Genomic DNA, 25,350 nt, shown 5'->3' with positions numbered 1-25,350 from the left:
ATCTTGCACTATCACCCAGGTTGGAGTGTAGTGGCATGAACATGGCTCACTGTAGCCTCAACCTCCTGGGCTCAAGTGATCCTTCTGCCTCAGCCTCCTATGTAGCTGGGACCACAGGTGTGCGCCACCATGCCTACCTAAGGTTTTGATATCTTGTAGAGCTGGGGGTCTCACTTTGTTGCCCAGGATGGTCTGAAATGCTTGGCTCAATTGACTCTTCTGCCTTGGCTTCCCAAAGTACTTGGATTACAGGTGTGATGTACCATACCTGCTGTCTTTTATTATATAATTTTTCTACCTTCCTGAGGTTTACCCATTTTTTTTTTTTTTTTTTTTGTGACACAGGGACTCCCCCTGCCTTCCAGGCTGGAGTGAAGTAGTGTGATCTTGGCTTACTGCAGCCTCTGCCTCCCGGGTTCAAGTGATTCTCCAGCCTCAGCCTCCCAAGTAGCTGGGATTATAGGTGCCCACCACCAGGCCAGGCTAATTTTTGTATATTTAGTAGAAATGGGGTTTTACCATGTTGGCCAGGATGGTCTTGATCTCTTGATCTCATAATCTGCCCGCCTCGGCCTTCCAAAGTGCTGGGATTACAGGCGTGAGCCCCTGCTCCTGGCTGGTTTGTCTAATATTAATACACTGACAGAGATTCCTAAAAGATAATTAGTACACCAAAATATGAAGGTATGTAGGCCTAAACAAATAGAATTAAAATACCTAAACTGGTTCAAAGAGTTTTACTTCACTGTCTTCAGCTTAGATTTGGAATCCATTCTGAGTACCATACATAGTTTTCTGACTAAAGTTGGAAAAGAACATTCAAGTGTGGTGTAGATTACATGAAGTTTAATATGCATACGTATTTTTGTATTTCTTAAGTATTTCATTTGAGTTTTCTGTTGAACATATTAGCACAAATAACAAATTTGCTTGTCTTCTCTCCTGTAGTAGAGGTTGAGTGTAATGGGTGTTGAGATTTTATGAAGTTTGTTATCCTGGAGGGCAGTAATGATCTTCACTGGCAATTAACCATGCCATTCAATAATAAGTCATTTGCTAACTAAAAGTCACTTAAAATCTTTTCATTATTAAGCATATAACTAACAAATTTATTTGGCTAGTAAATGATCAAGCTCGTAGTATTTTTTATTAGTTAATGTTAATAAGAAAATTTACACTAATACTGGGCACAGTAACTGATGCTGAGGTTCCTTAGACAAATATATCGTTGTACCATAGCGATTAAGAGTTATGGTCAGATTGACCTGGATTCTGTTGACTCTGCCGTTTTATTGCTGTGACTTTGGACAGGTCTTTTATTTATTTATTTATTCTTTTTTTTCTTTTTCTTTTTCTTTTCTTTTTCTTTATTCTTTTTTTTCCCCCATTTATTTATTTTATTGCATTTTAGGTTTTGGGGTACATGTGAAGAACATGCAACATTGTTGCATAGGTACACACGTGGCAGTGTGATTTGCTGCCTTCCTCCCCTTCACCTATATCTGGCATTTCTCCCCATGCTATCTCTCCCCAGCTCCCCACTCCCCACTGTCCCTCCCCTATATCCCCCCAACTGACCCCAGTGTGTAGTGCTCCCCTCCCTGTGTCCATGTGTTCTCATTGTTCAACACCCACCTATGAGTGAGAACATGCGGTGTTTGATCTTCTGCTCTTCTGTCAGTTTGCTGAGGTGGGAGTGTAAATTAGTTGGACAGGTCTTTTAACCTCGAAGTGGTTTAGTTTTTCACCTGTTAGACAGAAATATTCCATTGTTCCAGCTCAGGCCAGAAACTCTGGGTCATCATTAATTCCTTTCTTTTTCTCGTATTTCTCATCTAGTCAGTCAGCAAATTAGTTTGTATATGTGTATGTCTACATTTGTGTGTACAAATACACACGCACATGATCAGATCACTTCTCACTACTGTTAAGACCTTTGTCAGAGCCACATCTCTTGTCTAGGTTGCCATAATAGCATCTTAACAGATCTCTATCTGCCATTGCTCCCTCTCCATCCTGTGACAGGCCACCCCCAATATATTAGAAGGATCCTTTTAAAATACATCAGACCAAGTCACTCTTCTGCTTAAAACCGTATAATATCTGAGTGAAAACACTGTTGCATAGTATTTCATAGTAGAAATGTAAAGTAATTTATGTAACCATTTTCCTATTGATAGACATTTTGTTTATTTCCTAAAGTTTTGCTGTTATAACTAGTGAGTCAGTGAACATCTTTATGTATATATCTTTGTGCTGTACACATGGTTGAGCATTTCTGTAGGATGGAGTTTTAGAAGTGCAGTTACTGGTTTAATTAGAGTTTTCTGGAGAAATAGAACCAGTAGAATGTATATAAATAGACAAGAGAGGATTTACTATGGGAATTGGCTAATATGATTATGGGAGCGGAACCAGGGGAAGTGATGGTATAACTGTCAGTCTGAGGCCATAGGACTGGGAACTGGGGTGGATGTGGGAGGCCACTGGTATAAGTCCTGGAGTTTGAAGTCCTGATGATCAGAATCTCCAGTATCCAAGGGCAGAAGGAGATACATGTCCTAGCTCAAAAGAGAATGAATTGTCCCTCTGCCTTTTTTTTCTTTTAGGTCCTTAAAGGATTAGATGATGGTCACTCACATTGGTGAGGGCAGATCTTGTTTATTCAGTCTAGTGATTCAGATGGTAATATCTTCCTGAAACATCTTCATGGATAAACACAGAAATAATGTTTTAGCAGCTATATGGGCATTCCTTAACCCAGTCAAGTTGACATGTAAAATTAACCATCGCATATGCCAAGTTAAAATATTGATAGAAACTGCTGAATTGTATGCTGTGTTAATCAGGATTCTTTCAGTAGTGAGTGAAAGAAACCTAGTTAGTATTAGCTTAAACAAAGAAAGGGGATATAGTAGCTCAAGTAAATGTAAGTCTGAATGATAGATCTCTTCAGATATTGCTAGATTCTACTATTAGAATGATGTCGTTTGGCAGGCAGGATTCCCCTTTGGAAGTTCTAGACTTACCTTCTCTTTATTTTTTTAATTAAAAAAATTTTTTTAAAGAGATGGGGTCTCACTCTGTTGTCCAAGCTGGAGTGCAGTGGTGTAATCATGGCTCTCTGCAGCCTCTAACTCCTGGGTCAAGTGATCCTCCCACCTCAGTCTCCTGAATAACTGGGACTACAGACGCATGGCATCACATCAAGCTAATTTTTTATTTTTTATATTTTGTAGAGATGGGGGTTCTTGCTATGTTGTCCGGGTTGGTCTTGAACTCCTGGCCTCAAGTGATACTCCTTTCTTGGCTTCCTAAAGTGCTGGGATTACAGGCGTGAGCCATGGCATTAGGCCTTACCTTATCTTTAAGGAGCTCTTTATGTATTCTGGATGTTAATCTTTCGCTGTTATATGTGTTTCGGATATTTTCTCGTTGTCACTTTTCTTATGGTGTCTACTTTCTTTGTAATGCATTTCAACCTCTTTCTCTTCACTGACTTCTTCCCTGCATCTTATGTGCAGTATGAAGTCTCTCCTGAGGGTTATCTGAGAAGTTTGCACATAATAAAATTCCTTGTATTGTGGAAATTATTTTATATCTAACCGTTTTTTTTAGAATTCCTAAATAAAACATAGAGGATATAAATTGTGTAAATGGTGTGGCGATACCATCTGGACATTTATTACACTTGTGATTGGCATGTAGTAAATTTGTCATCAGATTCTGGCTCAGCTGTTGAGAAAGGTTCTGTTCTTAATACTTAACCTGTCTCCTCTACTGAAAACCTTGAGGTTTTAAAGTTCCCTGTTAGAGTTTGCAGAAAACAAAAATAACAGTCTACCACCCATCACTACCACTTTTATATGAAGTAATAAGCAACTTTATTATTTATAAGTAAAAAGACACTGTGTCAGCACACAGGGAAGGGAACATCACACACCAGGGCCTGTGGGTCAGGGGGTGGGGCCGAGGGGAGGAGGGAATAAATAGCATTAGGACAAATACCTAATGTAGATGACAGGGTGATGGATATAGCCAACCACCATGGCATGTGTATACCTATGTAGCAAACTTGCATGTTCTGTACATGTACTCTAGAAATTAAAGTACAAAAAAAAAAAGAGACTGTGTTGGCAAACATAGGGTGTGGTTTCAGTGGCAGAGTGTTTGAGCCAACTCTTGTCATTGCTACATAGACATCAGTGGCTGGCATTGGTTCAGCTGACGTGGCTCTAATTCTCCAAGTACTGCCAGGAAAGAACTCACAAGTTGTGAAAGACCTGAAGTACTCATTGTCTTTGTCCATTAAGAAAGTCTTTAATACCCAAACCATTAAAGATTCAGTAAGTAGATGAGAAGGATAACCCACTTTGCCTTCCTTTGAGGGTAAAGAGAGATTAAAGCATTAAAAACAGTGAATACGATGAGCCTTTTTTTTTTTTTTTTTTTTTTTTTTCAGAAGCCCTCCTGTAGAGAAGGGAAGAGAGTGAGAAGGTGGTGGTTGACGGTCCAGTACACGGTAGATAAGATCCCTTTGCTAAAACTCCTATATCAGTTTAAGGAAAGCAGTTTATCTTTGGAACTTTCAAAACTAATTTATAGTGGGCGCTGAAAACTTTTTAAAAATGATACTTTGGAGACTTTATCAAATTTTTAACAACTTTGACAGTATTAAATTGCATATCTACCTGCATTTGTATTTTATAAAAATTCAAACTATTTAGATAATTCTTCTGAACCCTGTTGAGAGTTGGTCCAGCTAATTTATCCTTGTTTCACTGTTGAGGAACGTGAGCCTCAGAGAGTTTTAAGTAATTGGCCCAAAGTGTAACCCTTATTATTTCTGGCAGGGTCAAAATTGCAACCTAAATCTAACTTCAGATGTTACCTCCTGGTCCAGTGATTTTAAAGTTAGCTTAATATCTTTTTTTGTCATGCAGTCTCCAACTCCAGGATAAAATATTTCAAGATCTCAAGTTAGTAGTAAATTGACTTTAGTATTTCTCACCTGTGTGAGAAGTGCCTTTTATTTTCTTTACTTCATAGATAATCACACAGAAGATTTTGTTTCCTTTTCCTAAGATGAGTGTGTATGCAAGTCACTAAGGATGGCTTGCACTCAAGAAGTGGGAATTAAGCTGTCCTTCCTTGATGGAGGAGTCTTTGCATAAATTACTTGGAATTCTTCTATATGGAAGGTTTATCTCTTCTCTCCCATTAACTTACATATTCAGTGATTTATATCTGCATGGACTCATTGGTACTTACTTTATGTCTGTACTTTAGGTTGTGATCCAATCCAATATAATTTATTTTGTTGCTCTAATCGTTTTGGTTATAGGATGCCCTTTCAGAGTGGCTCCTGCGTCTCTTTTGCATGCCCTATTTTTTGTTTTTTTTGAGCACTTTTTACTTTTTGGACCTACAGTGTACTCCAGATTCTTTGTATATTTCCCACCTCACCCTTTTCATAAGAGCACTGGTTTTATTTTACGGGAGAATGATATTGAAGACCAAGATCTGAGGCTGGGTGCAGTGGCTCACACCTGTAATCCCAGCACTTTGGGAGGCTGAGGCAGATGGATCACCTGAGGCCAGGAGCTTGAGACCAGTCTGGCCAACATGGTGAAAACCCGTTTCTACTGAAGATACAAAAAATTCCCTGGGCATGATGGCACCTGTAATCCCAGCTACTCGGGAGGCTGAGGCAGGAGAATCTATTGAACCCAGGAGGTGGAGGTGGAGGTGGAGGTTGCAGCGAGCCAAGATCCCACCACTGCACTCCAGCTTGGGCAACAAGAGTGAAACTCCAACTCAAAAAAAAAAAAAAGAGAAAACCAAGATCTGAGTACTGGGTTTGCTTATGCTTGTTGCTACTGGACTATCATTTATTTTAAGCCCTTTCAGCAGAAAGATCTAGAAAATGTATTTATCTGTTATAACCCAAGTATATACACATCTATAATTATTTCCGTGTATAGCCATCTGTCTCTATATTAAGCTAAACATGAATTAATACTGATGTCTGGACTCTAATCCAGAACCACGTGGTTCATTCTAGCCTTCCCTGTATCCTTATCTGTAACCTTCCTCTCCAACAGTAAGAAACCTGGCTCCCAGCTCTGCCATCTGTTGATTTATTTGTTTGCTCTTAGTATTCGTGTGGAGTGGTTTCAGAATTGTTAATCTCTACTCCTAGAAACAGCTTTACCAACTAGACTGCAGTGTTTATGTGCAGTTCGTTTTGTCTTTGTCTTAAAGTTTTCAGTTATAGCATCGTTTATCAAAGTTATGTAGGCCAGCATCTTTTTTCTCTACCTCTCAGTGTGGCTATGACATATATTTGTAATCCAATTATTCTTTTGTCACAGTCTGCATTCTGTCCTAGGATCCCCCTTCCTTTTGTCTCCTGGTTGATTTTTTAAAAATTGCATACATTAAAGTTCACCCCTTCTGCTGTAAGGCATAATATTGAAATGGCCAGGATTAAACTTTATCTCTTTTTTTTCTTTGTAAGTGGAAGAGAACATCTGAGTTTCTTGGCATCCATAATATAACACTGGTCTAGGCCTCCTACTGTCTAGCAATTACCTTTCTTAGTCTCTTATTGCTTCTGTTGATTCCTTTCCCTGATGGATACCTTCCTTTCTGCATTTGTACCAGGGTCAATTACTTTACTTTTTCTAATTTGAAGACATGGTTTAATGTATAGTAAATCTACACACGCTTCAATGCTTGTCTTGGTCATTTTTCTAAATTCTTTGTTACTCTTACCTGCCCTATTGATAGATACAGGAGACAGCCAGACGCCGCCCAGGTCATTATGCACAGGGGTTTACCTAAACATGCCCACAGTGAAGAATTCCATCCCTAACACATGCATAGAAAGGGAAATAAATCAATGTGGAGTGGCTCAGAATAAGGTCTTGCCTGCGCACTGGGAGAATGGCGTGAAGCCACTGGGAATTCATGTTTTATGCAGTAGGGAGGAGCCGGGCCTCTTCAGCTTATGTGTGGTGGCCTGATATTCCACCTGTGAGATTGGAACCTGTTGGCAAGACCCCCTTTTTTTTCGCTGAGAGCTTTCTTTTAATAAACTCCTCTTTCCTCACCTTTCAGTGTGTCCACATGCCTAATTTTTCCTGGTGGTGACACAAAAACCTGGATTTTAGCTGAACTAAGGAGCAAAAACTCCTGCATCACTACCCTAGACTTACCAACTTGGGTTACTTTATAAAGTATAAAACCAGCACACAGCTCTATTGCCATTTTTATTAGAATTGTATTAAATTTATTAATTATTTTGGGAAGAATCAGCATCTTTATAGTATTGAAATTTCCCATTTAGAAGCCAATCTACCTATGTCAATTATCTATATCTATCTTTGTATTCCTAGTTTTTCATGTCATTTGTATTCACAAAACTGTCAGGCTAATATATGAAATAAGGGTCATGTCTGACTAATCTCTGACTAATCTTAATAAACTACTTTGAATAATAACTTCTGACTAATCTCCGAAACGCTATTTCGGTGATAGGCCCTTTTAAAATGTGACTACCCTATCTTGCCATTTAGTTTTGCATCTGCAAAGTTAGAGACTATTTTCTTTGAATATATGTACTTACAAGCCGTTATTTGGATATTATGACTTGATCTACTTGTTTCATCAGTGGGTTACAATTAGAAGAATTACTTAAAACAGATGACTAGTTAGGAGCATTCATTTCAATTCTGACACTTCAAGAAAATGTTTTTAAAAGTTTTTTTTTGGTTTTCTGTTTCGTTTATTCCAACTCTCAGAAATGTCTTCACCATTCACCTTAGAACCCATCCTTCTATAATGAGCATAGCATTTTATTGTATAAATGTTATTTGTATGATTTGAGTGTTACCAGAACCTTGAGGTTTTCATAACAATACATTACAGAATTTTAACTTATAAATTCCTTATTATATGTCACTGTTTGTTTGTGTTGAAGTGTATTTTATTCTTTTAGAACTCCAGTTTTCGTTAACTATCGGACCATAGTCTTAAGTTAGAAAAGGAGTATTTAAAACTGCCTTATGGCATTAGTTGAGTACAAGGAAGTAATGCTGTAGAACAGACCGTTTGCCTTATGGAAATTTAAAAATAAAAAAAAAATGGATTAATATTTCAGTAAATCCTGTTTAAGCAAATCTTTGGTGCTGCATCCTCCTGAGATAGTGCTTTTGTGTTGCCTTTCAATTTCTGCCACCCTTCTTCCCTTGCTCACCAAAAATTAGAGAAGAGAAAATGAGAGCAAGTAGGCAGGATTTGTATATTAAAAATACCAAAGAGCTGTTCACATTGGGATCCTTGTAGAACTTTTTCTTGATTTTCTAGAGTATTAAACGGTGAAACCTGTCATTTATAAATTACTTACATAGGGGCCGGGCACGGTGGCTCAGGCCTGTAATCCCAGCACTGTGGGAGGCCGAGGCGGGTGGATCACGAGGTCAAGAGATCGAGACCATCCTGGTCAACATGGTGAAACCCCGTCTCTACTAAAAAAAAAAAAAAATACAAAAAATTAGCTGGGCATGGTGGCGCGTGCCTGTAATCCCAGCGACTCAGGAGGCTGGGGCAGGAGAATTGCCTGAACCCGGGAGGCGGAGGTTGCGGTGAGCCGAGATCGTGCCATTGCACTCCAGCCTGGGTAACAAGAGCGAAACTCCGTCTCAAAAAAAAAAAAAAATAAATAAATTACTTACATATTAATAGTCCATTAAATTCCTCTTGGAATCTTTGCTTTTTAAAACCAGGAAATGGAAGTGGTATCTTCTAGTTGATGGGCTTTTATTATTCTTCCATAGATTCATCTGAAAACTACATTAAGATGAAGACTTTTGAAGGTTTCTGTGCCTTACATCTCGCTGCAAGTCAAGGACATTGGAAAATCGTACAGATTCTTTTAGAAGCGGGGGCAGATCCGAATGCAACTACTTTAGAAGAAACCACACCATTGTTTTTAGGTAAGTATGTTGTTTGTGGTACAGATGTAATTTTTCTTTTCTGTCTTTTTTTTTGTTGTTGTTAAACTAAGCTTAATTTTTTCTTCAGCTTTTGTACTTATAGTATGTTCTTTTGGCAACTGTTATACCACTACTTCTTTGATTTTGAAACCAAAAAGTTATTTTTAAAGGTTTTGCTCTTGTTTTCTATTCTTGGGTGGCAGCTTCTGGGACTTTATTTAAAGTTGCAAAATCTGTTTTGAATTGTAGGCACCATCATTGTTCTCAGAGTAGTTCTAAAGACCAGATATCACTTAAATTGTAGCAATAGTTGCAAGGTTACCTGTGAGTGCTTTATGTTTGCTTTTGCCTTTTCTTAGCATTAAAAAATTAAGAAGCTATTATGGAAGAAATCACCAGCTAATCCTTTAATGCCAATTAATGTGTTGCCTGTATGGATCACTGTTCAGACCTCTTCTATTAAAGACTTTTTAATTCCTTGAGGACGACAGCCAAATCCTAAATGGCTTTCTTCCAATAACTGTCTTTTTTCTTCTTCTTTTCCTTTCTTCTGTTTGATCCTATTTGTCTTCAGGGACATTGTGTCCCATAAAGTTTACAGGAAAATGGGAAAATTGAGTCAATGAAGCATTTGGAATATAATCAGTGCAGCTGGACTGTAGTTTTGGTCCTGCCACATGTAATTTGTTATTTATTTATTTACTATAATGCTTCAGTGTCCTCACTTACAAAATCAGAGTAATAGTACCTATCTAGTCTTCGTTATTGTTCTGAGAATAAAATTAGTTGTCTGTGAAAGTACTTTTTGTCTTGTGGACTTAATATTATTAAAATTTAAAAAAGCAGATGCTTATAACAATATCATTAAATTGGGTAAAAAAAGTTATTAAAATTTATGTACAGTAAAATTCACTCTTTTTAGTATAAGAGTTCTGTGAGTTTTGATGTATTCATAAAATTCTGTAATGACAGCAATCAAGATACAGAACCATTCCCTCACTTCTCAGAATTCCATCATGCTGCCAATTTTTCATCAATGTTTTCCTCCCTCCCCCCACCTTCACCCCTAGCAGCAACTGATCTGCTTCTATCCCTGTAGTTTACATTTTGCAGAATCACACACACACACACACACACACACACACACACACACACACGATTAATATATACCATATAGCCTTTGAGACTGGCTATATGGTATATATTAAGGTAGCATGATACTTTTGAGATTCATCCATATTGTTGCATGTATCAATAATCCATTCCTTTTTGTTGCTGAATCGTCTTCTATTAAATAGATGTAATACAGTTCATTCATTCATCAGTTGGATATTTAAGTTGTTTTCAGTAAGTTGTTTTAGTGGTTATGAATAAATACATTATAAACATTTTTGCAGATAGGTTTTATATCAGTGTAAGTTTTTATTTCTCTTGGGTTAATACTTAGGATTGGTATGACATATGGTAAATATATGTTTAACTTTGGAAAATAAGTTGCAAGTTTTTTTCTACCAGTTTGCCTTTCCTTCAGTAATGTTTGAGACTTTTAGTTGCCCAATATCCTTGCCAACGTTTGCTGTTGCCGGCTCTTTCTTTTTCTCCGTTATATTTTAGTAATTCTAATAGGGTTTAGTAGCATCTCACTGTGGTTTTTATTTAGATTTTCCTAAGTGCTGATGATGTTGAGCATCTATTCATATAATTATTTTACATCTTTCCTTCCCCTACCTTTTTTTTTGTATTTAGACATTTTATTTTGAAATAATTTCAGATTTATGGAAAGATTCAATAACAGTACAAAGTTTTCCTCATACACTTTTTACTCAGATTTTCTTCTTTTGCCATGTTTGTCATTTAATTTCCTTCTTTGTATTTTTTTATCCCTTTGTGATTAAGTGGTAGACATCATGCCCCTTTAATTCTACTTTAGTGTGAACTCCTAAAAGCAACAAAATTCTAACTACCATATGATGATCATAATCAGGAAGTTAATAGTATTATTATTTTTTTCTTTTTCTTATTTATTTATTTATTTTTATTTTTTATTTTTAAAGACGGGGTTTCACCATGTTGGTCAGCTGAACTCCTGACCTCAGGTGATCTGCCTGCCTTGGCCTCCAAAGTGCTTGGATTACAGACGTGAGCCACCACGCCCGGCCTGTTAGTATTATTTAGTCTACAGCCCTCATTCAATTTTTTCATCAATGTCCTTTATAGCGAAAGGAAAAAAAGATTTTGGTCCATGATGAATCCAAGATCACTTGTTATATTTAGTTGTCATGTCTCTTTGGCCTCCTTTAATTTAAAACAGTTTTTCAGTCTTTTATGATTTTAACTTTTTTAAGAGTTCTGGTCATTGATTATGTAGAATATCCTTCAATTTGAGTTTGTCTGATGTTTCTTCTTGATAAGGTCAGGGTTTGTGTTTCTGGCAGAAATACCACAGAAGTGCCATGGTATCTTAATGAATCCTATCAGGAAGAATATAACACATTACTAGTAATTTATGAAAGTACTTTGAATATGTGAAAAGTATTACGCAATGTTTCATGGAAGCTTTGGTTTAATGTGGTTTGGGTTTCCAGGAGGAGTGATTGCTTTTTTATATTTTCTTTCTTTTCCCTGTATCTGCATTTAACCTGCTTTGGATAATCTGTACAACCAACTACAGAGGAAGCTTTTAGCTACATGCAGTCTCTTTTTTTTGAGATGGAGTTTTGCTATTGTTGCTCAGGCTGGAGTGCAATGGCATGATCTCAGCTCACCACAACCTCCGCCTACCAGGTTAAAGCAATTCTCCTCCCTCAGCCTCCCACGTAGCTGGGATTACAGGCATGTGCCACCATGCCCAGCTAATTTGGTATTTTTAGTACAGATGAAGTTTCTCCATGTTGGTTAGGCTGGTCTCGAACTCCCAACCTCAGGTGATCCGCCCACCTTGGCCTCCACAAGTCCTGGGATTGTAGGCATGAACGACCACACCTGGCTGCTACATGCAATCTCTTATTTTAGTTGCTGTCCTCAAGGAATCTTCTACGTACAGGAGCAAAAAAAGTGATTTTACAAATTCGAGATTTTAAAAGGGAGACTTGAATGACATCCTTGAATGACAGAAGACTTCATATGCAGAGTGCTGTATTAACGGTAACTATAACATTTATTGAGCAGAGTGTATAATAAGCCTCCTGTGGGTGTTTTACATGAAGTAGATAATTGGATCTTCACTATGATTCTGTGAAATATGCACTATTATTATTCCTACTTTCATAGGTGAGGAAACTTTACAAAGACTGGACTTAGGAAGAGAATAACTATCTTTGAATGTTGATCTTGCTGTTGTCTGTGTTTTGGGTAGAAAACTGATTAAGTGAACTATTAAATTTCATTGACAGAAGGCTTTCTAATCACATAATTTTGCAAAACACTATGTGCTATATCCCCCAGTGTAGAAAAACATGAAGATATTATACATGTGACTTACTGTGCCCACCCAGTCTGAAGTATCCACTGACCTCTTTATGCATCTTCTTTTAGTGTCTTCATCACTGACTCCACTTAATTACTGCTCCCTTGTTTATTTACTGCCCCCCTTCACTAGAAAGAATGTTCTGTAAAGGCAGGGATATTATTCATCTTGCTCACTGTTGTAACTCCCAGACTCAGTTTAGTGCTGGGTATATGGTAGGCGTTCAGTAAATTATTTGTTGAGTAAAAGAATGAAGATTTCTGAGAAAACCTCTCATTAAACAACATTTATTTACCCCAGCACTTTGAAATATATTTGACCATAGTATTCTTTCACTCTTGTTTCCCAGGCTGGAGTGCAGTGGCTTAATCTCAGCTCGCCATCACCTCTGCCACCTGGGTTCAAGTGATTCTCCTGCCTCAGCCTCCTGAGTAGCTGGGATTACTGGCAAGCACCACCAAGCCTGGCTAATTTTTGTATTTTTAATAGAGATGGGGTTTTTCCATGTTGGCCACACTGGTCTCGAACTCCTGACCTCCAGGTGTTCTGCCTGCCTCAGCCTCCCAAAGTGCTGGGATTACTGGTGTGAGCCACTGTGCCCTACTGTATTCTTTTTCTTTATGGAACATTTAGGAATACTTCAAAGGAACATTGGTATTCCATGGGACTATTAGAGAAATGCTATTCTGACCACATAGTTTACAGTTTCAAATTATCATTATTAGAATCCCATTTATGAAATTCAGTATTGTGCCTACTTTTATTAGTATTTGGAGAAAATTAGAGATGCAGAGTTTTTAGGGGTTTATATTTCAAGATATAGTTAACTTATACTTTTTATGTTAATGAAGCAAGAGATGGGAGATAATTCAAACCAGCGAATAACTTTAAATGACTTATTTTTAGTAGTAGGATTTATTTTGTTTCTTTGGCAGTGAATTTACCATTCTAATTATCTTTCGTATTGACTAATAAATAAATCTTTTGTATTTACTAATACGAAATACTGTGCCCGGCCGATAATAGTATTTTTAAAAAGGAAACTATAGCCTTAGTGTTTGTAAAAACATAGTGTGGAAGGGCTGGGTGTGATGGCTCACACCTGTAATCCCAGCACTTTGGGAGGCCAAGGTGGGTGGATCACCTAAGGTCAGGAGTTCAAGACCAGCCTGGCTAATGTGGTGAAGCCTCGTTTCTACTAAAAATACAAAAAATTAGCCCAGCATGGTGGCGCATTCCTGTAATCCCTGCCACTTAGGGGACTGAGGCAGGAGAATCGCTTGAATCCAGGAGGCAGAGGTTGCAGTGAGCCAAGATTGTGCCATTGCACTCTACCTTGGGCAACAAGAGTGAAACTTCATCTCAAAAAAAAAAGTGTGGAAGAATGAACATATCTACATCTGTGTTGTGTGTTGAAAGAAAAGAATGGACATACAACTCTCTGCCTCATGAATAATAGGACAAACTTTCGCATTCTGCCTTGCTCACCTTTACCTTTGTTTATTTTTTGACATGGGGTGTTGCTCCTTTGCCCAGGCTGGAGTGCAGTGGCAAAAATCATAGCTCACTAAAGCCTCAAACTGTTGGGCTCAAGCTATCCTCCTGCCTCAGCCTCACCACAAGCACACGCCACCATAACCAGTTAATTTTTTTAAATGTTTAATTTTTGTAGAGTTGGGGTCTTGCTGTGTTGCCTAGGCTGATCTTCAAGTGATCCTCTTCCCTTAGACTCCCAAAGTGCTAGGATTACAGGCATAAGCCACTGCACTTGGATAATCTTCTATCTTTTAAGTAACTATATAGTGATTCATGCTTTAATCTATAATGGAAGAGTTTTTTAATTAAAACAAAATCCAAAATACTTCAAGGTTTGTATCAAACTACAAATAATTTCTAGATGAGGAAGAGTAGCTGAACCAGTTGGACTTAAAGTGAGAAAGAAAGGTTAACCTGTCTAGAATAGCTTCCTTCCCTATCTGCAGAATTACCTTCTAAAACTGAAAATTTGGAATATGTTGTTTGAGGTATTTTGTTCCTTTCCCTCAAGGGAAGCTGTGCCCTCTTACATGTTGTGGGACCTGTCCTGATGACCCAGTTACCACTAGCCTGTTGCTAAAGGCTGTAGAACATAAATGTAGAGGATCAAGGGGTAGAAAGTGAGTGTAGAACTATGGAAATCTCCCAGGTGACCGGAAAAGTTGTTGACATGAGTGGTGTGTTGGATCTAATTATGATTGACCATAAAGTTAAATGAAGGGACTTAGAAAGTCGACTGCTCCACTGTTCGTAATGTAAATATCTTCCCTATCTAGAGCTCACCAACATTTTAATAAAGATTAACTTTAAAAGGGAACTCTTCAACTCAGCAGTAGAAATCAAAATGAGAAAAGCCCACAAGAAATTGGAAATTCAGGGAGCATCTCATCTTTCCACATGAATATTATCCTTCCAGAACATTTTTTTGCTAGCACACAGGTTAGAATTTATGTTTTAACAAGAAGTCTTGCTGCCCTATTTCTTTTCTCCACCCTTGCCTTGTCCTTCCCCTGCTCTCTTTCCCTTCCCTTTGCTCCACATACACATAATAAATATTCTAAGGGTAGGTAAAACTGCTTTGGAAATAAAAATATTCTTATTGATAACTAAAATAAATTGTAAGTGAAAAATCCAGCTCATATTTAGGAAATAGATTTCCTTTTATTTTTTGTTATATGTAGAAAACATTGATAAATTGGAGGCTTAAATCCAAACCAGTGTGATTTCATAGAACACTCCATGGGACCTGCATAGCATGCACTTTTGCTTTTGATGGATTGTTTTTAATTGTTTGTTCTTCTGGGTCTACTTATTCTGGGTAACTTTCAATATTAAACATAGCTGTAATATTTAATAAGAACAGAATGCTTTATAGATAGTGTTGGGTGAGGCTGCCTATTTCAATATTTAACTGTAAAATGTGTCACACTTCAGCTCGCGTAGCATATCCTTTAACTCTGCTGACATCTTCCAAAATTGAACAAACCAACATTTGATTCACTTTTCATTAGTATCGTCATGGATAAGTGATTATTCATAAGGATATTTTTTGATATACCAAGAATTTTGAAGTTTCATATTCGTATCTGTTAATATGTATTATGTTAATTAAATTTTGCATTTGGAGGTTTTTTTTTTTTTGATTTTTCAACTGAAAGATTAATTATCTTCCTCAGAGATTGTCAGGTATGCATTTTTACTTGAGGACATGTTCTTGAAAATATGGGTTTGAGGCCAGGCATGGTGGCTCACGCTTATAATCCCAGCACTTTGGGAGGCTGAGGTGGGTGGATCACAAGGTCAGGAGATCGAGACCGTCTTGGCTAACAAGGTGAAACCCCATCTCTACTAAAAATACAAAAAATTAGCCGGCTGTGGTGGCATGTGCCTGTAGTCCCAGCTACTCAGGAGACTGAGGCAGGAGAATCGCTTGAATCCAGGAGGCAGAGGTTACAGTTAGTTGAGATTGCACCACCGCACTACAGCCTGAGCGACAGAGTGAGACTTGGACTCAAAAAAAAAAAAAAGAAAATATGGATTTGAGTTTTCTTAGATCAAAAGTACGGAGTTTACTAAAAGTTACATTTAAAAAGTGTTGATTTCATGTTCTAGTTTTACTTCTATTTGTCTTTATTTAGTTTTATAGCTCTTGATACAGCTTTTTATATTATACTTTTATGTTTTAACTCAATGTCTTTTAATTCCTTTTTTTTTTTTTTTTTTTTTTTTTTATTTTTAATTTTTTTTTAATAGAGTCTCGCTTTGTTACCCAGGCTGGAGTGCAGTGACGTGATCTCCACTCACTGCAACTTCTACCTCCAGGGTTCAGGTGATTCTTGTGCCTCAGCCTCCTGAGTAGCTGAGATTACAGGTGCCTGCCACCATGCCTGGCTAACTTTTGTATATTTAGTGGAAACCAGGTTTCACTGTGTTGGCCAGGCTGGTCTTGAAATCCTGACCTCAAGTGATCCGCCCACCTCAGCCTCTCTAAGCACTGGGATTACAGGAGTGAGCCACTGCACCTGGCCTTTAATTTCTTAATGTAATCAATTATGAAACTAGGATATTTATTAACTCTCTTGTTTTACCTTCATATAATTAATTATATAATCTGTTTTATTAGTCATATTGATTAATAGATTTAAACCTCCAGCTTTTAAAGATGAGGAATCAGTATCCATTTACTGTTACATAATTATCTTTCTTTCTCCCCCCACTTTTCCAACTTTTGTCAGTTTTATTTGCACTGTTAATGGGAATAACATTTTGCATTTTGTTCTGGCACCTTAAATCCATTATTTAATTTTATTCTTGGTTCTATGGTTAAATAGCTTAGAAGTTTATCACCAGTTGTTTTGCCATGTTTTTTCCAGCATTGTTGGTTAGCTAAACTATTCCTTTAACACAGTCCTCTAATAGGACCTACGGCAATACAATTCCCTGAGTTTTTACATGTTCAAAACTGAATAATTTGGCTGGGCACTGTTGCTCACATGTGTATTCCCAGCACTTTGGGAGGCTGAGGTGAGATGATCACTTGAGCCAGGAGTTCGAGACCAGCCTGGGCAATAAAGTGAGCTCTGTATCTCTAAAAAAAAAAAAAAAAAAAAAATTTAATTGAATAATGATTCAATTCATTAATGATTCAAACTTGAACAGCAGTTTGATCAGGTACAAAATCCTTGAATTACATTTCATTCCTTGAGAACTTTAAAAATGATGATCCATTCTGTTCTAGAGTTGAAGTCTGAAACTAGCCTAATTTTCTTCTCTTTTTGTGACAACACTTTTGCATGTCTGTTCTTTATCAGTTTTGTCTGACACAGTGTGTGCCCTTTCAATATGTAGACTTGGATATTTTAAATTTTAGTTAATCTTTCTGGAATTATATCTTTAAATATTTGTTTGTTCTATTATTATGGTGGTGTTCTTGGGCCAAAGTATTTACATGTTGGTATCTTATCTGTTTTTCATGTCTATTGCTTTTTCTCTAATTTTCTTTGTTTCTGTTTTTGTTTTACTTTTCCTGTTTTTTTTNTTTTTTTTAAGCCTCTGTGTTTCTCTTCAGAAATATCTATTCTCTCTAGTGTTTCTTCCAATTTCAGTTGGATTTTTATGATTGTTTTTGTTTTTCCCAGATATTTTCTGAACTCAGTTTAAATTATATCATTTCTTGTCAGCTAGTCATTTTTTACTTGAGCCCTTGTATTTCAGTGTGTGCTCTTTTTCACAGAGACAATTGCTTCTTTAACTTCTTTTTAAAAATTCTCAGTTGTAGATTTAGCTGCAGTTTTCATTTGGTGTGTGGTAATACTTTTATGATAAGAGGTTTTTGCTTTGTTTTGGTTTTGGTCTATTGTTTTTCTACAACTTTTCCTTTTCTTTTATCTTTGTATAGATTTGTGCTGGTACCTTTGTGATAATTCATCTTGGGAATATGTGAGCTTTTGCTCAATTAGCTGTTTCTGGGGGATTTACAGTAGGAAGAAGGTAGAGGCACATTCCATGATAACAAGAGTTTTCCTTTAGACTTAGGATTTTTGGACATGAATTCATTTAGCTGGTATCTTTCACTAGTCAATGGGGGTCAGCACCTGTGGGATTTTCGCAGTGTAGTTTCCCGTCTGTGGTAGCAGAGATAGACCCACTTTGTGTGATTCTTTGTTTGAATCTAGTCCCTCTGATTTTCAGCTTTCAACTGGTCCAGAGAAGTTCCTGCTATTACCCTCTGCATTTTTTCCTGGTACATAATTTTCTTTCTTAGAGGGAGCCTCTAACCTTTGAGAAATGTTCTTGCTAGCATTTCCTAAGATATGCAGCTGACACATCTCTCCTCTTCCTCCCACAAGTACCCAGAAATGATCTTCGTTCTTTTGGAGCCCCTTTTACAAATTTTGATCTGGAGTTCAGAAATCTAAAACTAGAATCATAGTTTTACTACAAATGGGAGAGTGTGTTTTTATTTTATTTTCCTTGCTAATTTTGGATTAATTGCTTTTGGATGATTTCTGAGAAAAGTAAGGGGAAATGCTTATATTGTGCTACATGTAAAAATTGGAAGTCCATATTCATTTTTAAAGTAAAACAAAATTTTTGGTTTCAATATTTTTATTTTATTTTATTTTTTATTTGTTTGTTTATTTTTTATAGACGAGGTTTCACCATGTTGGTCAGGCTGGTCTTGAACTCCCAACCTCAGGTGATCCACCCGCCCTGGCCTCCAAAGTGCTTGGATTACAGGTGTGAGCCGCCACGCCTAGCCTTTTTTTTCCTTTTCTTTTTTCTTTTTTTGGTTTCAATATTCTTTTAACAATTTGATATTCTAGTATATGGTAGAAATGAATAGACCTAGACAAAATCTCCCCCAACCCCATTCCATACAGTACAATCTCTGTTCTAGTTAGGTACTGTAGAGCAGTGCCACTCAAAATGTCAATCAATTTATATAAGAAGCTGGAGCCATTATATAAATCAATATATTGGTTTCTTCATCAAGGAAGTCCTGCCTCAGGGAAAATGTCAGCTAAAGTAAAGTGTACTTAGGGACATAGTTGTTAACATTCTATTCAAAACTTCTTACCTTGTTGAGGACTGATAACAGTTTGCACATTGACAGCCAGTTTGTGAACAATGTTGAGTAGCATTGCTGTACAGTATGCCCTGCCCTTGTGGTTAAGCTGGATTGTTACATGGTTAATGCAATCGTCTCTTCATTCTTTGTGATTACTAATATCATTGGCCAACTGATAATATATGACTATCATTGATTGGTATGACTGAAATGGAAATGTTGCTCCTATATAAATAGGAGTCTTTGGTATTAAGGATAGCTTGTCCATACACTTTTTCTTTGATAGGGAACTCCCAGAATATTTTGTTTCTCTAAGCCTTAGTATGGGTCATTCTTATAGGGTGGCTCTAGTAAGGAGAATACTGCTGTATGAATGTTTCAAAAAGCTGAATAATTTCTCAAATAGTAGAATTATAATGTTATAGCCCTAGAAGAAAATGTAAATTTATGGATATGTTATCGAAATCCAATGTTTCTTGACTCTGCTGCTAGGGAGACCTGGAAAAATAATCAGTATATAATAGGATAGTGGAATTTTAGCTTTTTGTCTTTTAATACTTGCATTTAATTGAAGAATATATTTTTCTGGATATGGTCTCTGATATCTAATTGGCCATTAGAATTCTCTCTATCTGTTAGAAACCATGAGAAATGTCAGTGATAACATGCATAATTGGATTGGGATATTCACCACAACTTTTTTTTGTTATGTTCCTAACATAATGAGTTTTGTCCAGAAGGTCATGGCTTTTCCTATCAGTATTCGTCTTTAAGATTGTTAGCCACTGGGCAGACATGAAGGAATTTATAAAACAGAAATGTAACTTTTCATTATAATTTTTAAAAAATTCTGTATCTCAATAAGATACTATATTTCAGACTAAAGATTCATGGCCAAGACACATTGTAGGAATCTATCAGAATCTTTAGAGAGTGGTTTAAAATTGTCCTTGATGGGAAAGCCTCACTTTATAACCATTCTGATCATGAACTTTAGTTATGAAATAAATAACTGGACAGTGCTACTTTACTTGTGACGTTCTTGGAATAGTGGGAGATTCTGCATCTTTACCATTCACATTGCCAGAGTGAAGGGATGCAATTAATATATACCATCAATTGGAGTTGTGATGTTACTTGAATTGTTCTGCTGTCTTGTGTATAACTAGTTATGGAAAAACATAAACTTGAGGATACATAGAATAAATGGACAACACTGGAAAAAGAAATTCCTTGTCATAGCAATGGAGTTTCTTTTCTAGAGCCACCAGATGTCAGTATGAACACAGGACCAGAGAAATACTGCAGGAGATAAATGTACTTACGAGTGTTCTTTTTTTGCCTCATAAAAGAGGTGGGAAAAAAGTTTTACATAAACTAGGTATACAATGAAAAGATCACTTTACTGTTCAATCATACAGAAAAATTAAATGCATAATGGAGAATAGAGTACATGTAGAACTAAAAAAAGTAGCGATACAATTAAAAATTCATATATAATTCAAATGTACAAATAGAATATATAGGTGATCTCTGTATAGCCAGCCAGCCTGCTCCTATAACTGGAGGAGATGGACAGCCCATGGTTAAACTGTTTGTTACAGACTTACTGACCATGTTATTTTTTAGAGTTATTGTCAAAATCTGAGCCTCAAAATGAAAGACTAGGCTGGGCATGGTGGCTTATGCCTGTAATCTCAACATTTTGGGAGGCTGAGGTGGGAGGATTGCTTGAGCCCAGGGGTTTAAGACCAGCCTAGACAACATAGCAAGACCTTGTCTCTACAAAAAATAGAAAATTAGCTATGTGGGTTGTGCATGCCTGTAATCCCAGCTATTCAGGAGGCTGAGGTGGGAGCATTGCTTGAGACCAGGAAGTTGAGGCTGCAGTGAGCCATGATTGTGCCATTGTCCTCCATCATGGGCAACAGAGCAAGACCCTATCTCAAGAACAAAACAAAACAAACAAAAAAATGAAAGAGTATATTTTCTAGCCAATAGATATAAAACTCACCTCACTGTGATTTTCATTTGGTACAGAATTGTATTTATAATTGTAATTTGTACAAAAAATGCTTAATGTGACTAGAACTCATAGTCATATTAAGCATTTTTCTAAAGGAGCATTCAGTTGGATAATTACATTTAAAAATGTCTCTTTAAAAAAAAAACCGTACTCTTTAATGAATGCTATATTAAACAATATTGTTTACTATTTCAGTTAGGTTTAGGACTTACACGTGTGTATAGGTCTACCATATTTCTCCTAGATGAGAATCCTGCTTTGAGTTCTTGCCCTCATGAAATCTTCACTTTCATGGGGCTTTACTTGTAACTGTACTCACTATGTTGCATGCCACAACTGAGTTGATTTTGGCCACAAGTTTTGTGTGGGTCAAAGGGTGCTTCTAGTTTTTCAGTTTCTTGTTTTAAAAAAATACTCAGATATGTTTTCCTAGATTGCTTCATTTTTCATCTAATTTAGGAAATGGAAAAACATGTGTTTTCAAAACCAGAAAATGTCTCCTGAGAAATTATTGCTGGAAATGATGCCCTCATGTCATTCTTGCTTTCTTAAGCTTTTACACTGAGAGATTTCTTCAGTACTATGTGACATGATCTGTTATGGGAAAAGCAGTGTCCCTGCCCTCAGAACTTCTGGCTTTTCTTTTCTACTGTCTCAGCTGGAGTCTTAAAGACAGTACCTGTTTGGATAGAAGAGAAAGGTCTTTCTCCCATCTCTCTCTATACTGCAGACACTTTGAGCTCTAACTTCCAAAGTGGGGTCTTTTATTTAATTCTTTTTTTTTTTTTGAGACAGAGTTTCACTCTTGTTACCCAGGCTGGAGTGCAATGGCGCGATCTCGGCTCACCGCAACCTCCGCCTCCTTGGTTCGGGCAATTCTCCTGCCTCAGCCTCCTGAGTAGCTGGGACTACAGGCACGCGCCACCATGCCCAGCTAATTTTTTGTATTTTTAGTAGAGACGGGGTTTCACCATGTTGACCAGGATGGTCTTGATCTCTTGACCTCGTGATCCACCCACCTCGGCCTCCCAAAGTGCTGGGATTACAGACTTGAGCCACCGCGCCCGGCCTGTTTAATTCTTAATCTTTATCCTTTGTCTCTGGTCTCTAGTGGATACCATTTTGATACCAGATACTGTGATTCTGCTTTTTCTTTCTAGGAATCCACAGTACTTTTCCAGCTTCTAGAATTACACATTTTCTTTCTCTCTTTGACACACTCCAAGACCTGCAACTGATGGCTTGGCTCCCTGTTTCCAATGCTAAACATGTATCTTGAAGACAGGTATGCCCAAGATTCTAGGTTAAATTTTAGTTCAATTAAATTCTAATCTTTAGATCAGTACTGCCCAATATAACTTGGAATTGTCCTATATCTACATTGTCCTTTATGGTATAGTCATTAGCCACATGGGGCTCTTGAACACTTGAAGTTTGTCTAGTTTGACTGAAGAACACAAATTTGAATTTTATGCAATTTTAATGAATTAAAATTAAAATGTAAACAGCCAAATGAAGCTTGTGCCTTCTGTATTGGAGAGCAGTTCTAGATAGCAACAGAATGAGTGCAGTTCTTCATAGATCCTTAATTGAATCAAGTAGTCCTCTTTTATTTTGGAAATATCTGTCTCCTTTGCCCTAATGTGGTGTACTAGATTGGTCCCACATAAAAAGGTGAAGGAGCAAAGAAACATCAGCTTAGCCAACCAGTTTTGCCTATCAGTAGGATGGTAGAAGTCACAACTGAATTTTTCTCATTATCCTCAGTTGATTAGGTGATTATCAGTATTAGGCTTCGTTCTTCATATCATGGCTTTACCATTTAATTGAGGATATTATAATAACCAGATTTCAAAGTAGGCTGTAATAAATACCACAAGAGGTACAAAGTATGTGAAGGTTAGTTCTGTCCTAATTACTGATATTCTGCTGTGGATTTATCTATTCCTTGTCTCTTCTCTCTCTCCCTGTTTCTTTAGGTTTTAAGTCATTTTTCAGTTAATATACAAAATGTGACTTAAATATTACTGAGTAAATAGGACTGCTCAGTTTGATTTTTATTCTGATGTGTTTTTAAAAATTCAGGGTATATTCTGTATACATTAGGAATATTTTAGATACTCAAAGTATTTTTGAAATTTTCATTTTGAAATTCCCTTCAGAATTTGTGGCAGTCTTTTTTTTGTTTGTTTTTTAAAACATCATGGACAGTTTCATACATACACAAAAGCGTGGAGACATCCTTCCCCTTCTTCTCACAAGTACCAGGATTGATCTCCATTCTTTTAGAACAGTATGGTCTCACCAACCTGACTCAGCAAGAAGTCTTAGGAGTTCCATTGCCCATCGGTAGTGTTTGACCTCTAATTATTTCTGTTGCATTCTTAATAGTTTAGCAGGTTTTCTTTGGTAGGCTTAACCTTCCCTTGTACATATGCAACCCACACTTCAACCAAGGACCCTTGGGGAGCTTCCACACGGAGGCCTTCCCTCTGCACAATTCTCTTTCCCCTGGGGCTTTACCTTCATATGTCAACCACTTAAACTCTAATCTCTGTCTCCTCAGTTTACTACTGCACTCCGCTTGGACTTCAGCCGCTTTCCTATGGTTGGAGTGTACTTTCCCCAACGTTATCATCGCTCTACTTGGAGTTCATTCAGCTCACTGTACCATAACTGGCAGATGTACCCAGGTATAGAACTGGGGTCATCATAGGCTCACCTCTTGTGTTTCACTTCTCTCAGGAATCACAGTCATCTGCCTGTTACAGGTTAATACCTGAGTTAGTTGTCTTATATATTTTATTCACTCTTATGGTTGTTTTGGATGGATTATCTTGTCATATCCCAAAGTGTAACTAGGAAGCTTATTCAATTTAGAGAGGAATCTTAAAAAGAGAAATCAGTATCTTCTTTTGGACATTTTTTTTCATTTTTGAGACAGAGTCTTGCTCGGTTGCTCAGGCTAGACTGCTGTTGCACCATCTCAGCTCACTACAACCTCCACTTCCTGGACTGAAGTGATTCTCATGCCTCGATGTACTTGGGACTATAGGCATGCACCACCACACCTGGCTAATTTTGTATTTTTAGTAGAGACTGGGTTTCACCATGTTGGTCAGGCTGAGGGAATGTATTCTCTCCTCAGGTCCACAAGGGGGCATGGTTTCAAAGGCAAGAACTTCCCAGCGCCATACCTCTACCTACCTCTCCGTCTGGGAGACTAGAGGTCTTTGTTTAACTTTTGTGCATGTGGGGGAAGATAGACTGCCCAGGTGAGCTTTCTTTGTCTAGAAAGCCCGAGAAAAGCTATGTGAGGGCTGTGGGCCAAAGAACAAATCAGATGTCTCAGAAATCAAAGATCAATCACTCCAGCGGCAGTTTGAAGGAACTCCTTTCATAAGACAGAAAACTTGAATGGGGCAGGAATATCCCAGGTTTAAAGTCCCCTTCTCCCATATCTGGGCAGACTCCATTTCTGGATCTCCTCTCATGACAGCGTGGGGGCTTGCTGTCTCTCTCTTAGTTCTTTCTCCTTTTTCTCTCTCTTTGCCTAAATAAATCACTTTCTGCAAAACCCTTTGGGGTCTGATATTTACTTAAACGAGTTCACCATGCCCAGCATGGTCCTCTCCCGCATTCTTGGGTGAGTGAGGGATCGACGGCCTGGAAGATCACATCCTATCGGGGAGCGACCTGAGCCCATCGTCCGCAATTCGATCCCAAGGCTGGTCTGGAACTCCTGACCTCAGGTGATCTGCCCGTCTTGATCTCCCAAAGTGCTGGGATTACAGGTGTGAGCCACTGCACCCATTCCAATTGTAAGGTTATTATTAATTTATGTTACCATCACCAGGATATGAGAGTTCTATGTTTTCCACATCCCTGCCCAATATTTACTGTTTTCCTTTTTAAATATTCTGGTGGGTGGTGTTGTGTTTGCTCATTGAGGTTTTAATTAGCATTTCCCTAATGGGAATGAAGAGAAGATGAGTACTTTTCCATATATTTTATTACCTATTTGCATATCCTCCTTTGTGAAGTGCATGCACAAATTTTCCCATGTTTTAAAAATAATTTATCGGCCGGGCGCGGTGGCTCAAGCCTGTAATCCCAGCACTTTGGGAGGCTGAGGCGGGTGGATCATGAGGTCAAGAGATCGAGACCATCCTGGTCAAGATGGTGAAACCCCGTCTCTGCTAAAAATACAAAACTTTAGCTGGGCATGGTGGCACGTGCCTGTAATCCCAGC

General features: G+C 37.6%; 1 protein-coding gene across 4 annotated transcripts in view; it reads left to right on the top strand.

Annotated features, from left to right (window-relative positions):
* The window catches only part of LOC108313790 (ankyrin repeat and SOCS box protein 3), a 176,836-nt gene that overhangs the window by 97,745 nt on the left and 53,741 nt on the right, over window positions 1-25,350 (top strand). For all 4 annotated transcript variants that reach the window (XM_037743389.1, XM_017542334.2, XM_017542332.2 and 1 more), the window contains one exon: window positions 8,841-8,999. In XM_037743389.1, the coding sequence (XP_037599317.1) occupies window positions 8,841-8,999 (159 nt within the window). The remainder of the gene's footprint in view (window positions 1-8,840; window positions 9,000-25,350) is intronic.

This window comes from Cebus imitator, unplaced genomic scaffold (assembly GCF_001604975.1).
Source record: "Cebus imitator isolate Cc_AM_T3 unplaced genomic scaffold, Cebus_imitator-1.0 Scaffold143, whole genome shotgun sequence".
In the NCBI taxonomy this organism is placed as follows: domain Eukaryota; kingdom Metazoa; phylum Chordata; class Mammalia; order Primates; family Cebidae; genus Cebus; species Cebus imitator.
Note: the sequence above shows the minus strand (reverse complement) of the source record. Positions and strands in the feature narration are given on the sequence as shown.